This window comes from Emys orbicularis, chromosome 3, assembly GCF_028017835.1.
Source record: "Emys orbicularis isolate rEmyOrb1 chromosome 3, rEmyOrb1.hap1, whole genome shotgun sequence".
NCBI lineage: Eukaryota > Metazoa > Chordata > Testudines > Emydidae > Emys > Emys orbicularis.
The window spans coordinates 107,998,710-108,017,254 of NC_088685.1; the positions used below are offsets into that span (position 1 = coordinate 107,998,710).

General features: G+C 43.1%; 1 protein-coding gene across 1 annotated transcript; it reads right to left on the reverse strand.

Moving 5' to 3' along the window:
* Window positions 1–1,268: 1,268 nt before the first annotated feature.
* LOC135876673 (p53 apoptosis effector related to PMP-22-like) lies at window positions 1,269–13,993 on the reverse strand. The gene is made up of 3 exons (XM_065401955.1): window positions 13,783–13,993; window positions 2,645–2,788; window positions 1,269–1,468 (listed from the first exon to the last, which is right to left on the reverse strand). Exons 1-3 carry the CDS (start codon window positions 13,991–13,993, stop codon window positions 1,269–1,271), a joined length of 555 nt encoding a protein of 184 aa, XP_065258027.1.
* Window positions 13,994–18,545: the final 4,552 nt, after the last annotated feature.

The following is an 18,545-nucleotide window of genomic DNA, read 5'->3' on the forward strand; positions in this document are numbered from 1 at the left end:
TTCTATCCAGTCTAGAATCACATGCGTTATCCCACTCAGTTGGGATTTCAGATTATCCAGTGAAATGTGTGTAAATATATGCACACTCACACAGAGACCTGTGATGTGAACCGGTGGTTCTCATCATATGAGACCTTAAATTTGCTATACTCTGAAATACAGAAAATCTATTTTAAATCACTTTTGAAACCTTTAAAATTGTATTTTAAAATTTTCCTCCAAAGCCTGTCTGATAGCTAAGGCAACCTGGTTTTAAAGGTGGAGGGATGTGAAAAATAGTACCGATTTAAAAACAAAATACAACTCTAAAATATTTTCTAAACTAACATATCTAAAATGCAGCATAAAAAATACATGATGGTGTTTGATGGTTTGAAGTTTTTATTGGTACTCTTGGAATGATTTGTGTTATTCACTCATGGTTTCATCACATATGAGTACTGCAGTCTTCACAAACGAATGCCAATAAATGTTACACCAGCGCACAGCATTAATATTGTACACACAGACATTCACTTTATGCTTTTGAGGAACATGCCATCCAACTACAACGGTCAGTGGAAAAATATTTTGTTTTAAGTTTCTAATTTCTCTAGATCCAATTTCTCCTACTTAGTATTGGATATCAGTCCAATAATATGGAGGGGAGAAGAAATTCTTAGGAGACAGGTTTGCAATGAACTTGCATAGCAAAAATTCTTCTTTGCGACTAATTATGTTGGAAGAAAAAAAACGTTATTTGGAGAAAAAAAAATTTTATTCTAGTTCACTACTGACAAATTTGCACATAAAACATAAAAACAAAGATACCAGGAAGGGAATAAAAGGGTTCTGCAGTGTTTCTGGTTAAAATCAGAATGCCCTTCTGTTTCTCTCCCTCTGTACTTTAAGTACTAAATTCTTTTTATATATGGATGTCTAAACAAATGTGAGGAAGAGAGTGACTTAATTAGTAGGAACTTTTGCATGTAGAGAGAGGCAACAAATTGACTAACCCAAAATCAATCCATATCAGATATGAATATGAAAATACAAACTTTCTGATCTTTTACCTAAAATTTCTAAAATGTTTGCTTCAGGTTGCCAAGCCTTTCTGCTAACTCAGCATCAGCACAAGTTCAAAACATTCTGGAAAAATAAGATTTTTTTTCCAGCCTGTAACATCCAATTATCAAAGTTCCTGCATTGTAATTTTTAGTGTGTTTATATTTTAATTTATTCTTTCATTTTATACAATGTGCTTTTCAACTCCTCTCTGGGGAAGAGTACTAATATGCCGGCTTGATGTTACCCAGCACCTCATCCTCCCAGTTCGGGAGACAGCAGAAGAAGAAAGCACAGCCTATTACAATAATAGTGCTAGCCCAACCAAAGCCGTATGCCCAGCTGAACATATTAGATCCCATCATTTGGATTTCTTCTGTGAACTTCACTGGATAGATGACCAGGCATATGATCTGGAATACCGCTAAAAGAAGGTAAAAATAAACAAATTGAAAATAAGTGACAATTAATCTCATCACATTTCCTGTTCTGACTTTATTGGCAGGTAGGTGCATTCCTCTCTCAGATATTTAAGGACTTAGCTGCAATCCTACAATCAGATCAGTGCAGGTGTACCCTTGCATTCTTACAGAGGTCCATTGACTTCAATGGGACTCAGCGCAGGTATGAGGGTCTGCCCACACCGGGGCAGCTCTATGTTTTTTGCCACCCCAAGTACGGCAGTCAGGTGGCCTTTGGCGGCATGCCTGGGGGCGGTCCGCGGTCACGCGGATTCAGCGGCATTTCTGCGGGTGATCTGCCGGTCCCGCACCTTCGGTGTACCCGCCGCCGAACTGCCGCCGAAACCACGGGACCGGCGGACCTTCCGCAGGCATGCCGCTGAAGGCAGCCTGACTGCCACCCTCACAGCTTGCCGCCCCAGGCACGCACTTGCTGCGCTGGTGCCTGGAGCCACCCCGGCCCACACAGATCTGATTGCAGGATCAGGGCCTCATTCTGGAACCATTCTACACGCAGATCTCTCACTGATTTCAAAAGGATGTTTTGGGTGCAAAGTGACTAAAGAATTGGGTCCTTAACCCTATGCTTGAGAAGAATTCAAACTAACACAATGGCAAAGATGCTTAATAAGAGGAATGTAAATTTCTTTAACCAAGCATAGATGCAGAGAAGGAACAATCTGGATTAAAAGAATCAAATGTAGTATTTGCATAGCAGTTTCCATGGCAAAACATACTTGTGTGTTAGCAACATTGCTGCTGGGATTGTTTCGCTGCCACAGAACCACTGCCACAGAACCATCAGAAAGAGTTCAAAGCCAAACATTCTAGTTTACCTGCTTGCTTTATGTCTCCCCCATCATGTCACAACACCCACATCCTGTTTTAATTTTGAAGTGAAACTTGATTTGCATCCTCGGACATTCACCATTACAACATCCCTAACCTCTGAGGATGCAAACCAAGTATCACTTCAAAATTAAAACAAGCTTTTCTCATTCATGAAAATGAACATGAACCCAGTTAGAAATATGTGTGGGGTGGATATTTTTAGGAGGAGAAGGAGGGAGGCTTTACTCCAGCTAGCAAGTATCAGATTTAGAACAAACATCAGTTTAAGAAGCAATCATCAGTCTTACCAACGACAAAGAGCAAGCCACCGATTCCTCGCACAAAGTTGAAACGAAGTATATCAACGGAGAACGCAATAACTGCTAGGGCGAAACAGATGACTAGGATGATGAAGCCGACGAGGTAGGTGGCAGCTGCTGCTCTTCCCCAGGCTTGAAAGGAAAGGGGGAAACGTGTTATACAAAACAGTACATGGAAGTCAAGTGGGTGTCATTCTTAGGTCTTTTGTTTGCTTTAATTCTATCATTGTGGAGATTCTGTCCCTTAAAAGCATACAATAGTGCTTTAATTTAGGACTTACATTTTATAGCGCTCTAACTTGCTGGCTCAGGGATGTGAAAAATCACCCCCCTGAGCGCACCAAGTCTGAGCGCTTTGAGGCTCTAGTGTAGACAGGCTCCCAGCGCTTGGAGCTAAACCCCTCGTGGAGGTGGATTACCAGGAGCACTGGGAGAGCTCTCTCCCGGTGCTCGCGCGCAACCACACTTGCACTTTAAAGCACTGCCGCGGCGGCGGGACCGCTCCCACGGCAGCACTTTAAAGTTTCCAGTGTAGACATACCTGTAGTATCAGAAATGAAAGTAGCAACAGAGGGTCCTGTGGCACCTTTAAGACTAACAGAAGTATTGGAGCATAAGCTTTCGTGGGTGAATGCCCACTTCATCAGACGCAAGTAATGGAAATTTCCAAAGGCAGGTATAAATCAGTATGGAGATAACGAGGTTAGTTCAATCAGGGAGGGGGAGGTGCTCTGCTAGCAGTTGAGGTGTGAACACCAAGGGAGGAGAAACTACTTCTGTAGTTGGATAGCCATTCACAGTCTTTGTTTAATCCTGATCTGATGGTGTCAAATTTGCAAATGAACTGGAGCTCAGCAGTTTCTCTTTGGAGTCTGGTCCTGAAGTTTTTTTGCTGTAAGATGGCTACCTTTACATCTGCTATTGTGTGGCCAGGGAGGTTGAAGTGTTCTCCTACAGGTTTTTGTATATTGCCATTCTGATATCTGACTTGTGTCCATTTATCCTCTTGCATAGTGACTGTCCAGTTTGGCCAATGTACATAGCAGAGGGGCATTGCTGGCACATGATGGCATATATAACATTGGTGGACGTCCAGGTGAATGAGCCGGTAGGAGAACACTTCAACCTCCCTGGCCACACAATAGCAGATGTACAGGTAGCCATCTTACAGCAAAAAAACTTCAGGACCAGACTCCAAAGAGAAACTGCTGAGCTCCAGTTCATTTGCAAATTTGACACCATCAGATCAGGATTAAACAAAGACTGTGAATGGCTATCCAACTACAGAAGCAGTTTCTCCTCCCTTGGTGTTCACACCTCAACTGCTAGCAGAGCACCTCCCCCTCCCTGATTGAACTAACCTCGTTATCTCCATACTGATTTATACCTGCCTTTGGAAATTTCCATTACTTGCGTCTGATGAAGTGGGCATTCACCCACGAAAGCTTATGCTCCAATACTTCTGTTAGTCTTAAAGGTGCCACAGGACCCTCTGTTGCTTTTTACAGATTCAGACTAACACGGCTACCCCTCTGAGAAATGTAAGTGTGGCTTTTAGGGAACCACAGAGGTCTGAGCAAAGAGTAATTGTTTATTATCACTATTTATAGGGTGCCATAAGTATGCATGATGCTTTACAAGCACAAGAAAAAAGACAAAGGTTGGGATTTTCAAGAGCACTCAGCATTGGCCTAGCTCTACTCCCATTGAAATCAATGGTGAAGCTCTCACTGAAGTTAGTGGGAGAAGAGTTAGCCCACTTTTGAAAATTCCATTCATGGTCCATGAGCAAACAGACAAGAACGATGTGGGGAGGACAAAAGCAGACAAATGACGGGATATCTCCCTGGGCAATGCAGTTTTCTGCTGGGAGCAAGAGATAGAAGTTGTTTGACATCATGAATTTGTAATTACTTTTTTAATTGATGAAAAAATGAGTAATGCTGTAATGGAGAACTAGCACTGTCTGGAAGGCTTATCAGAAGAAGTTTGGATTAATGTGAGATCTGAATAAGGAAAGGGTGATTGGTATTCAAGATAAAGGAGCCTATGCCCACATAGAGGGAATGAGAGATGTGAAGCAACCAATGCAGAAAGTTATGGGTAGTCATAAAGGGAGTGGAATAAACCACATTCAAGGAATTGGATTTTGGCAGCTTTATTCTGCATGAACTGGAGGGTGTGAAGTGAGAATTAAGGAGAACAGAATTGGGTAGATTTGGAATAGTTAAGGGGAGAGATTACAAAGATTTGGACATGGGTTGTACCAGTAGAAATAGAAGGGAATAGGTGGCTCTTAAAGATGATGTAGATACAGTGCCAAAAGGACTTGGAACCAGTTTAGATGTGTAGGGAGAAGGAAAGTGAGCAGTCCAATGACTGGTGGAGTTACCCAAACTTCCCAATTTTAATTATTTTGATAATACCATATGGGATAAGAGGATGCATTCAAAGTAGACAGGTTCATGTGACCAGGATAGGTCTCAAGTATAACTTGAAGTCACTCAGAGGCAGAAGAAGAGGACCAAAAAGACATTCAGAAAGTAACCTTATTCCAGTAACCTTATTTCAGAATGTTCTCCTCCATTTGCCACTGCTAAGTAAGAAATCCCATCATGGCAACAATGGGCATCAATGTCTGAGTACCAGAAAAATAACATCCCTTCCTGAAAAGCAACCTACAGTTCTCCTTTTTAAAATAAATGCTGGCTTCTGAACATTCAAATTCCATTATCTTTCCAAACAGTAGACACAAGCATAGGCAAACATCATGCAAACAACAGGCCATTTCTTAACCATGAGGCCGAGTAGTTGACTATTTTGACTCTGAAGAACCCAAAGGTACTAATCCAAGAGTTTTGATTTTATAGGTAGACAGTTGTCATGCATCACCCTCCACTTACTCTAAAGGCTGGTTGCCTGCATTTACACAGGGGATTAAAACAAGGAACTTATGTAGGCCCAAATCCTGAGCCTGTCTTGTATAGGACTAAGGGGCATAGCAGAAAACACATGAAGGTTCCACATGGGCATGGCCCAATCCTGAAGACAGGCATAGAAAGAATGTGGAGAAACTCCACAGCAGCCCTGCAAACTGGACCCACATTGCTGCTGAAGAAAGGAGGGAGTCTGTGCAAATGAGCTTCTGCCTGTCTGCATTCCTCCCCAACCACCCCTAGTATATCCTATCCCTTCCCTCCCCTGTGGAACTGATGCAGGATTAGGAATGGAGGAAGGGAACAGCTTGGTTGGAATTTTTGGTCTGAAATCTGCACTAATTCTTTCATACCAGATGTTGTTCACTGATGCTCCCAATGCTGCTACTGGCTACTGTTCAAAACTGCCACAGCCAAAGGATTAATTTACAGATCATTACTATCAGGGCCGGCTCCAGGGTTTTTGCCGCCCCAAGCAGCGCAAAAAAAAAAAAAAAAGCCGCGATCGCAATCTGCGGCGGCAATTCGGCGGGAGGTCCTTCGCTCCCAGCGAGAGTGAGGGACGTCCACCGAATTGCCGCCGAACAGCTGGACCTGCCGCCCCTCTCCGGAGTGGCCGCCCCAAGCACCTGCTTGGAAAGCTGGTGCCTGGAGCCGGCCCTGATTACTATCTAAATATGCTTAAACATAGGATGGAATCAGCTCAAGAAAAAAAATGCGTCCTGGATTAAACCATCTATTTAAACTATTTATTGGGATTTGTCATACAGAATAATTCACAAAACTGTTAATTATAAAAGTTCAGTAGAAAGCCAGATCTGTACACTCCCTGTCCAAGGGGAGTTTGGAATGTCAAGTACAAACATTCCAAGGATTCAAACATCTTATAATTTGGATGGACTCTGAACAGTTGACTCTGTAAAAAAAATGGCATTGTAGGAGTCACACATTTATTGAGTCTCAGGGATCTCCTTATCAAATACACTTACTTTACAAGTAAAATGAAGTTTTTGTATAACTGCCTGCTATGTAAGCTCAGCCTGGAATCCATTTGCTGTGAATTATTTGCTCAGCTCTGGTAATAATAAACTAGCAATGTATTTAGCTTTGGGAGATGTCTAGTGACAAAACTGCAAAGATTAGTGTCAAGTCCAGTTTTATTTACTGTCTTCATCATGGCCATCCTTAGACATACGCAGCATATGCAGTTGCATAGGGCACCCAAAAATTTGGGGCCCCATTCCCCTCGCTGGCTGCAGCTGCACTCCTCTCTTCTCCAGCCCCTTCCCCGCGGTGGACTGGTGGGCTTCTCCTCACCCCCAACCCCGCCCCCTCTAGGGTGACCAGATGTCCCGTTTTATAGGGACAGTCCCGATTTTGGGGGCTTTTTCTTATATAGGCACCTATTACCTCCCACCCCCCGTCCTGATTTTTTACACGTGCTGTCTGGTCACCCTAGCCCCCTCTCTCCCTCCCTCCCCAGCCTCTGGCTCTGCCGCCCCAGCCCCGGGGAGCCCAGAGCGGCGCAGCCGGTCACTGGCGGTGTGGCGGCCTGGCCCACCGCCGCCCGGAGCGGAGTCCCTCCCTGGACCCTGCCTGGGCCGCTTGGTCTCCGGCGGGGGCCAGGACAGAAGGAGTGAAACTTCCACGTGAGTCAGCCGAGCGGGAGGGAGAGGGGGCGGAACCGGGCCAAGCAGGGGAGGGGGGACTTAAAGTAACAGTTTGCACACTTCCCTAACACACACACACACACACACACTCTCTCTCTCTCTCACACACCCACATACACTCTGCCTCTCATGAGTCACAGTCCCCCAATACAGATTGAGAGACTGTGTGTGTGTGACACTCTGTCACACAGTCCCCCAATACACAATCCTACACACATAGGCTTTCTCGCTGGCTCTCTCACATGCACTGACTCTCTCTCTCTCTCTCTCTCACACACACACACACACACATATGCACACTTGTATTATTATTGTTGTTATTACTGCTTGGTAATTCCTGTCAAAATGCTCGTGGTGAGCCAGGAGTGGCAAGGGGCTGCAGGAGGGCCGTGGGCTCTGGCAAGATGCAGCCCCCATGTGACAGCACGAAGCCTGCCTTGAGCCACTGCCGCAGTGTCTGCTGCCCACGAAGCTCGGTGCGTGTCAGCAATGGGGTGGGTTCTGGGGATCCACAGGCAGGGGTGGTGGCTGTGCCCCCTTGACACACTGGGGTCAACAGCGCCAGCTGAGGACCACCTTCAGTGGAGCATAGGGGCACCAGTTTAATAATACTGCATAGGGCCCCATAAATCCTAAGGACGGCCCTGGTCTTCATAAATAAAGAGGGAGTAAACAACATGGTCATGAAATTTACAAATGATACCGTGGCCTTGTCTAATTTGGCAAAAAAATTTCTATTATTGGTTCCACCATTTCAGCACCACTAATGGCAGCAAGAGTTGGCATATTAGTATAACTAGGGCTGAAGATAGCTGTTGGCGTTTTTTGCCATTGTGTCGTGTGGACCTGCTCTGAGCAGGATTAGACAACATCATGCTTGAAACAGTGAGTCGTACAGCCCTGTTTACACTAACACTGCTACTGTTTCTAACACTGGTGGAAGCAACAGTGGGAAATGTTTGGCAAAAGAAACCCCAAAAAACCTGGTGTAGATATGCCCTAAATGAGAGCATTTGACAATACCAAGGAGTATAGGGCTTGAAAAATGTACCAGACATCTGTGTTAAGGGTCAATATAAAAATTGGGGTAGGAAGGTTCACCACAGAGCACCCGGTGAACACCATTTTCACACACACACACACACCCCTTCCAGATCTGAGATAGAGTGCTAGGATTCCTTTTGGGTGCTGTCCCTGGACACTAGCTGGAGGTCCTTCTTTCTGATCAGCTTCTGCCTCACGGCTGTCTGACAAACGTGAATGACTCCCCCCGTCCATGAGTTTGCTAAAAGAGATGACAGATTTTTGCTCTCTTTCCACCCCAGAGTCTTCTGACTGTTGAGTGGGCTTCAGCTGATCCCCAGCTCCCAGCCTCCATTTGTGGGGTCCTTTGTCTATCTCAGTTGCTCTACAGCCTTTCTCTGGGGTTAGCTATAGCTTGTCTCATCATTTTCAGGCTGTTGTTGCTTGGGCAACTTGAAGCTCTATGCCTGCTGACAGACAGAGAGAAAGCACTGCACCAGTTTCCATTTGGTTCATGTTTGTAAGGCTAGTTTTGCAATAATAAGTGAGAGGTGTTTATTTGTTAAAGCTTCAATTCTGGAGAAACTGATGTATTCGATCCCCTTTTAGCCAGAGTTTTTCTTATTCAGCACTGGCAAATAGGTACTCATGGTACAGTTGCAAAACCACCAATGCAATTTTGGGCTGCATATATAGAAGCATCAGATCATGCAGAGTGAAGTAATAGTCTATTTTTATGTGCTCTGGACCAGCTTCACCTGAAATACTGTGTTTAATTCTGGACATCTCATCACCAGAAATATATTTACATATTGGACAGAGTTCACAGAAGAGCAACTAAAATTATTCAGGGCTGAAAGGATATAATTACTAGGAAAGATTAAAAGAGTTAGACCCATATACCCACATCTTAGCAAAGTGATTATTTAGAGATGAACATAAGTCTACAGATATTAGAGGACTGCAAGCACCAAGGAGGGGGAGGAGTTATTTAGGGTGGCATTACCAGAAATAGGATGAAGTTTAGATAGGAGGAGAAATTAGCCTGAATGTCAGGAAATCTTTTTGACAGTGAAATGTGTTCCCACGGGAAGTGGTGAAAACTCTATTGTGCAGGACATTTAAAACTAGATTGAACAAAAACCCTAGAAGAACATTCTGTAGAGAACAATCGTACAGTGGCAGGTACATGGACTACTAGATCATTTAAAGTATCAGGACTTTTCCATCTATAACTTCTGATTTTATAAGTCTCATTGCAATGATCAGTTGGTGAGGTTGTGAATAATTGCTGTTCTAATGGCTGAAGGCTGGGAACTGCTGATAGTGATGTTTTAGGTATTTATATAATATATATATATATCATAAATGGCTACAGGTTGTTTGGTTCAGCAACAGGGCAGCAGGTATGAAATGTGATCTTGTTGACCAAATAAGGAACTCTAAGCTCTCTTCTAGTTCATCTTGAACAGGAATCCAAGGTAAAGGGGATTTTCTTGCACACATGACAGAATAAGGAGGATATGTCCACATCATGAATGCAAGAAATGCAGGATTCAGAGATTGTTTTGGGAGAACTAGGATTGTCAATTGCACCATTTATTTTATTGGTATGAGTTCTGAATAAGCCATGGCTACATCTGGAAATTATACAAAACAATGCCCACTAGGGATAGCTCAGTGGTTTGAGCATTGGCCTGCTAAATCCAGGGTTGTGAGTTCAATCCTTGAGGGGGCCACTTGGGGATCTGGGGCAAAATCAGTACTTGGTCCTGCTAGAGAAGGCAGGGGGCTGGACTTGATGACCTTTCAAGGTCCCTTCCAGTTCTAGAAGATGGGATATCTCCATTAATTATAATTACAACAACGGGTTGACACTGGATGGGGGTCCTATTGTAGACAAAATGCTGGCAGCTTCCAGAGTCTATACAGGTCTGTCTCATCTGACGCGGGGGTTCCGTTCCGCGGTTAGCGCGTAAAGCGAAAACCGTGTATAGCCAAAACCCCATTGAGTTCAATGGCGGGCGAAATCGCCCGCACCACAGGTATAGTATTAAAATTGTTGTTTTTCTCTTTTTTTTTTGTTTTTGCCAACCGCGTAAAGTTGAAATCGCGCATGTTAAATGCGCGTAAGATGCAACAGACCTGTATAACCATTGTACGGTAGTTGAACATGCTGAAAAGCAGGTAGTAAACTGGTCTGGCAAAACTCATCTCCACTAGTCTGGTACCTGGCAGGAATCTTATATAATACTTCCTAGTTTAGGTAAAGCTATAGTACTTGATTTGGGTGGGGTTGGACACAGCAACCTTGATAGTGTCTCTTTTACTATCATGTACCTTTGCTGAGCACACACTGCAAAGTCCATTCAACTTTCCTTAAAGCAACCCTTGTATCACAAATCTGATAGAAATAGGCACAAAGGGGTACGGTCAAGAGAGTGTAATAGATCTATAACATTCCTACGTAACTCATCTGAGCTCCCCAATAAATCTACCAACACACTTGGCTGAGAGCCTGGTGAATCAAAGTCCACTCAGTCTCCCAGCTACACTGTTACTGCTACACATCCCCGGATGGACTTAACAAATGACTCATGGAGCATGGCTCATGCTCATAAATTTCTAGCCTTTTTTTTTTTCCTGGTAAAGATCCAAATTAGTGTTTCCATGTACTGTATGTATTTTTTTCAAATCAATTATTGTGAATTTAATAAATGCCAATGGATTATTAAAACATAACCAGCAAGGCATTAACTACCCTATTAGATACTTGACCATATGTACTTTCTGTTAAAGGATGGTAATTCATATCTAAAATAACTGTGAAGCTAAGAACCTTAAAAAAACAAAAACATTTATCTAAAATCAAGAGGACATTCCCGCCCATAAATATTGGGTCTAAAACCTACAAGTGTCTTTTTAAGGTACAAAGGCAGAAAAACAACTGCTTTGCAAACAAGCCCTTATCAGTAATACATCAAACACAGTATATCTGAACAGCACAGACCACTAGATACAAAAGGAGGATTGTTAATCCAGCAGCATTCTGAGCTACATAACCTCAATTAAAAATTCAGTGCAATGCGCCAGCTTTTGCTGGTAGTATATTGGTAACATGCACATGCTGGCACTCAGGAGCTTCCTGGCCTCAAATCAGAATAGTTCTCAATTAAAACAAACCCTCTTTCCAACTACAAGCTGACCCCCACTCTTCTTTTTGTCTTTCCACCCTTTGGTCGTTGTGGGACACCGGAGCCCCAAGTTTCAGACATGCATTAAGAAGCAGTTCAATTTAGGAACCATTCCAACTGAAGATTCCCCCTTCCCCCACCTAGAGGGCGTGGTTTAGTTTCATCTCCTCTAATTAGCATGCAATGGATATGCAGACGCTTGATTAGGAAGCTGATTCCAATGTAGATTTATATTAATGAGGGGATCCACTTTGAAGCTTTCTTTTCTTATCACTGGGAGGGGAACAGAATAGGGTGGAGTAATTAGATATTATAAAGAGTTATGCATTTAGATTAATAGATTTATTTTTAAACTGCAGCAGCCCTGTGCATGCCTATTTTAAGTTAAGTTTCTTAGCTTTCTTTTTTTTTAAATAAAATAACGTTGCATATTGGTATGTTAAGCAAATCAAACCATGGTCTGACATGTTATGTCCTTTGCCCAGATGTAGATACTATTTGAACAGAATAATTTTGACAGTAAAGCATTAACCTCATCAAGATTATTCAAGGGACAAAATTAAATTGGTTAAAATAACCTGTCGGTAATTAAGGCTATTCTTCATTTATAACAGCCGTAGGAACAACAGTTCTTTAGCAAAACAGCAGAATGTGGCCCTTCCCCAAAGCTCCTGGTTTTCTGGGGTGAAGTATGAAACAGTTTATCAATATGTCATATAGCACTTAATCAACACAGAGTCTACTCTATTGAGAGAAACCTAAGTGCAGTAACCCTGCTGTGTTAGCCTTTCTTCCCTTTGTAGGAAGGGTCTGGGAACATGGAGTTACTTTCTGACAGCAGCCAAATTCCTCCCACATGAGAGTAAAACCTACAAACATCATCAGGGTAAAAAAATTATGCTGTTGCTCTCACAATGTGTTCTGTATTTTGCTTGCAGGCAAGTGCCATAATGGAAAACTACTAACAGACATTAATGCGTCCATCCACACAACACATACAGTATCCCAAATGGTTTATCCTCTGTGTCCACACTCCTGATACCCATTTTAAATCCAATATAATCCAAGGTTTCTGAGTTTCCAGATCATTTTGGATGTTTATCAGCTTGATACGATCACTGTATCTGTTCCTCCTCCACTAAGTAGGCTGTAAAAGAACCAATATGTACAAAGAACAGCCTCTGCCTTTTAGGGAGAAAAATATATATTTCATTTTCCTATTCTCATCCTCCCAAGCTTCCCCAGTCCAGTACATTTCAATGAAGTTTTGAAGGTGTGTCTCTATATTTGACCCTAAATGTTTCATTTTATAAAACAACAAATGTAATCAGCAAGTACTTTGGCAGCTACTATTAGCAAAGGCCATACCCTGAGAATATGTGGTGAGAGTATTAAGAGGAGACAGCAGAACCGAACATAATTTACTAACATTTTTTGCCACGTTGAAAATATATACACACATTATCCTCCTGATTTAATTTCTGATTTTTCAGCTGCTTCATATAGTGACTTGCTTTTCTATAATATACATATGTGTATCAATTAAATACCATTTTCTTTCTATGCTCAAAACACATTTCACTCTATTTGAAATCACAGGTTGAGAGGCACCAAAGCAGCAGAATTTCCCTAGTCCAGAAGGGTTGGACTCCTGTTTCCCTCACTCCCTCCAGAGTACTATGAGGAGGGTAGTTAAGATCTTGTGCAGGTATGGCACTCCAGAGGCTGGACATGTGTGCTGTGCTAGCAATGGCTGGCATTTATCAACATACTCATCAGAGGGCAAAGAGGTTGGCGACTTCAAGGAGCCTCATGTAGGTCACAAATAGTGCTGGTGGGGAGCCAGCAATAAAGGAGAAAAGGCATGCAAAGTGCCAGATCTGTTCACTTGATTTTAAAAGACCCCATCAGCTTTTCTTTTTCATTTACTTCCTTGTGAGTCCCTCATCCAGTTGCTTAATGTTGGACTGACAGGGAAGCTTGTTCAAAAGCCACCAGAGGCAGATAAGGCCTGGTTTTCTGTGTAACTATTAACCGAGAAACGCTGTTAATGCTAATCCTGCAAACACCAACCTGTCCTGAACCCCCCATTAACCAGCCACACGAGGGGGACAATTGGACCCTTCCTAAGTGAGGAAAGGGGTCATTTTGCTAATGGCCATTGGTAGAGGCAAAGTTATTTTGCTAATAAAGATGGCACCAATTTACAGCTGTCAAATATTGGCAGGGATAACTGGGGTGGTTGGAGTAGGGTGAGCTCAGGCATGTGACCTGGACTCTGACGCCCCATTGCAAACACTTACAGTAGTCCATGAGGGACTGGCATTGCCAGTTGAGGTCATTGTCCCACAGGGTGCAGCTCTCCCATAATGACGCTTGGTGCTGGTAGGGCGCTGACTCCGATTCCAGCCAGCCCCGGCCGGACAGTGCAATGATGCCCAAGATGATAGCTAAGCCCAGGAGAAGGGGCAGGAGCCACCTGCATCTCCAGCAGGCAAGGGTACACGTCGCCATCTCATGCAGCAGTCAGGGCCTTCAGCAGACAATGGGTGCCACAAGCCTGAGAGCTCTTTCTGGATTCTGCAGGGCGGGGTGTTTTGAGAGAGAGAGTGTGTGTGTGTGTGTGAGAGAGAGCTGCTTTTTAATCAGCAGAAAGGCTCTAAGGGAGGAGAGAGCCCCACCTAGATTCCAGTGACTAAGAGCCGCAGCAGCAGCAGCAACCTGTTGAGCCAGAGAGGAGCTGCAGGGCTGGGCTCAACTGCCTTGCTGCTCTGTTCCTTTTCCCTGGCTGCTAAACAAACCAAGGTTCCAATTACACTCCCTAGTCTAGGCACTTAACCCTTTCCTGCCCAGCATAAAATGCACCTCATACGTTCACAAGTCCTTTTTTCAGTACAAGAAGATTCAGGGCTGCCCTAGGCTGTGAGAAAGTGAAATTTCATAAAATATGCCATATTTAAAATCTCATTGAAAGGCACTACAAAAAGCATTCTGTAGTGGTGCTGATCAAAATGTCTGATGTAAAAAATATTTACTATAAAATCAGCCCTTTTGTTTTTTGGTCAGTGAATCAGCCACAAACTGATCCTGTATTTCTTTTAACATTGTCATTATTCATAATTATTTCCCATAATTATTTCAAGTATTAGTTTCCAACCTGCAAATTGGATCATGAACTGATCACTTTAACTCTTCACTGTGTTCATGCTATGTTGTAGCTTGTACCTGGTTACTTAAGTCTAAGGGTATGTCTACACTACAGGATTAATCCGAATTTATATAATTCGAATTTAGGAAACCGATTTTATAAATTCGAATGTATTCGGCCACACTAGGCACCATTAATTCGGTGGTGTGCGTCCAAGCTACCGTAGTAGCATCGATTTCCAGAGCGTTGCATTGTGGGTAGCCAATAACATCTAATTGCCAATAACATCGAATTGCGGCCACACTAACCTTAATTCGGATTAACAATACCGATTTTGACGCTACTCCTCTCGTCGAGGAGGAGTACAGAAATCGAATTAAAGGGCTCTTTAATTCGAATTAAATGGCTTCGTTGTGTGGACGGTTCCAGAGTTAATTCGAATTAAAGCCACTAAATCCGAATTAAAGGTGTAGTGTAGACCAGGCCTAACAGATCTCCTTCAGTCCCCACATATCAGGCTGTCTCTTTAACATCTCCTTGTGGCTGTCCTGTTGGCAGTTGCAACTAAACATGGCTAAAACTAAGATCCTGAATTTATCTCCCACGCTTTTCTCTCTTCCCTCATTCTTGATAATTTACTATCCCTTCTGTTGCTCACACACAGAGTCTGAGCACTGAAAACAGGTCAGTTATCAAAAATGGATGGTATTAATTATGAGCTACCAAAAACTGATATTATTAATATGTTAATCATCTCATGTATTGAAGGCTTAAAACCTGTTGTTATTGAATTAAAATGTGTGACTTCTCACCCAATTTTGAGATAGTGAAAATGCAAATTAGGGGCAAAAACTGTCTTTAGAATGGAAGTGAGAAATTATTAACAAGGAAATCTGCTTGTTTTAACTATAGTTTACCTGCTATTACGGTCAGCATTATGCCAGGTCCCTGTATGTTGACTGACATTAACTAAATGATTTATTGGAATATATGGCCAGAAAAATTAAGTGGGCATCCGGCCCCAGAATTTTTAGAATCTGCAAGGACTTGTGACGTGGTAACACCAAACAGCTTATAAAGTATCGCTCTTTTTCCTAAAGTCCTTTTTTAAAGGACTCCACTGGCAAACTCTGGAAAGAAAATACAGCTGTTCATACCAATTTCAATGAAACCTGAATGAAAGAGGTGTCTCAGTTAATAAAGTTATTAAGTTTGCTTCCCATAATGTATGTAATTTGTTCTTAAAAATAGCTCTAAGTCATTATCTGCATATTTGATGCATAGTATGTGACATATTTGTTAGTGTATAAATGACAAGGTGTGGCTATGAATTATTGTTACCTAGAAGGTACTTTTGAACTAAATTGATACTTTTAATTATTAAATAAATTCTTAAATTTGAAATTGTATTGGGTTGAATTGATGGACAGTCCCACCATTTAATTAACACATAAAGCTTATAATTGGCATGTCAAGTTTGATTGGTAAATTAATGAAGGATTTGTTTTAAGGTCCATTGTTCTATACTGGTATTGAAAATACCTATCCAGAAAAAATACAGTATATTTACCACTGTGTGTTAAGATTTATTGTGAAAATATATTGGTTTGTTGATTTGACATAGATTTTTGTATAAAGTTTTAGTATTTGATGTCAAAATCATTTGTTTAGAAATTATGAACACTATTATCTAATCAACTTTATTTTTCATTCTGTAATTTCTAATATTACCATAAATATTATTTTGGTTAATAAAATATATAAACTTATAAGAATTCTTAAAGTCAACTGAGATACAAACAACGTCAAGAAATGTAAGATGGGTAAGTGATTAATTGAACATTTCTTAACGAATATACATTTGATACCATGTGTCATGTATCTTGCCCATATTTTTGAATGATCTCTCTCTATGGATCCTCACATCAAGGCTACATCCAAATATTGCTACTTATTCCTTTATAACATATCCTGTTTTCTGTCTGCTGCAGACTGCCAAAGCTCTCATCCAGGCCCTTGTCATATTGCATCTTGACTACTTTAATTTTCTCTTCTTCAGCCTTGACTACTGCTACCAGGCCCCTGCAATTTCATCCAAAGTGATGCTCTCAAATTCTTCGTAATCCTGTTGTTCAGATTCCATCCCTTTTTCACATAAACAATAAAATATAGGGCCTAAATTGAATGTACATGTAACTCCTCATTGGGGATTGCATAAGGTATACATAAGGGTAGAATATGGCCCCATGAGTACCTGTTTGGTTTTTTTTGTTTTTTTGGTTTTTGGGGAGGGGGAGGGAGAGCTTCTGTAAAAAGTGTAACCAGTGCCAGTTTAGAAGTGATAGCTCAGTGTAGGGTTACCATACGTCCGGATTTTCCCGGACATGTCCGGCTTTTTGGTCCTCAAATCCCCGTCCGGGGGGAATTGCCAAAAAGCCGAACATGTCCAGGAAAATGCCGGCATCCCTGCCCCAGTCCCCTGCTTACCTGAGCTGCTCCGGCAGGCTGCGAGCTGCAAGCAGATTCCCCGCGGCGGCGGCGGCTGCTGCTGCTCCCCCCAGACACTTCAGCTCTGTGCAGCTGAAGAGCGGAGCTGCCCGAGCGCTTCCGGCTTCACGGTTTGCCGGGCAGCCCCCAGACCTCCAGACCCTGCGCCCCCAGCCGGGCACTTCCCCTCCCAGGCTTCGGCTGCGCTAGGGAAGCGCCTGGCCAGGGGCGCAGCGGGTCTGGAGGTCTGGGGGCTGCCCGGCAAACCGTGAAGCCGGTAGCGCTCGGACAGCTGTTTCGCATGGCTGGGAGGGAGGAGGGGGAATGCGGGGCGCTCGGAGGAGGGGGAATGCGCGGCGCTCAGGGGAGGGGGCGGAGTTGGGGCGAGGACTTTGGGGAAGGGGCGGGGTTGGGGCGGGGACTTTGGGGAAGGGCGGGGTTGGGGTGGGGAAGGGGCGGGGCCAGGGTCCCGTGGAGTGTCCTCTTTTTTAAAACCTTAAATATGGTAACCCTAGCTCAGTGGTTTGAGCATTGGCCAGCTAAACCCAGGGTTGTCAGTTCAATCCTTGAGGGGGCCACTTAGGGATCTGGGGCAAAAATCAGTACTTGGTCCTGCTAATGAAGGCAGGGGGCTGGACTCGATGACCTTTCAGGGTCCCTTCCAGTTCTGTGAGATAGGTATATCTCCATATTATATAAGTGCTTGGTTTGTTCAGTGGTGAGATTTCCCAACCCACCCTCATCACTCAAACAAATAACCTCAGAAGTGGAAACAGTTTCTTCAAGACTAAAAAGAGATTGTATTGAGTGCAATATACTAATGGTAAGGGAAGAAGGGAGAATTATGTTAAGATTAAAATATGCTTTGTAAGAGTCACAGATGTGTTGCAGTGAAAGTGTGCCACACAGGCAGAGGTAGCTGGATTCTTATGATATCTAAGGTTAGAGACTCTAACCCCCAATTCAGGAAGGTATTTTAAGCGTGTGCCTAACTTTAAGCATGTGCATAGTCCCATGAAGTCAATTCATTCAGTGAAGGGATAATTCACATATATAGTTAGGAACATGCTTTAAGTAGCTTACTATATTGGGGTCTAAAGGGAGTATGGGGAGAGGCAACCCTTGCTACATCTCTTAAAACCATGTAATCTATGTCCCTCCCCGACCCCCCAGTGCAGCCATCATAGTGCTGTTCAGTGTATTGCTGGAGACTTGGCCACTCCCCTACCTCACCCAACCATGCCCCTTCTTGTTTCACAACACTGCCATCAGCACTAAACTGGGCTTCTCCTACCCCCCTCCCCAGTGCAACCACACAGAGGTACATGTAAGTTTTCCCTTCATTTTTAAATGAATGACCGTCATTGAAGTCCAGCATATATTTCTCCTGTCACTGCCCTCAAGCCACACTTCCCACTCCTCAGCAGTACT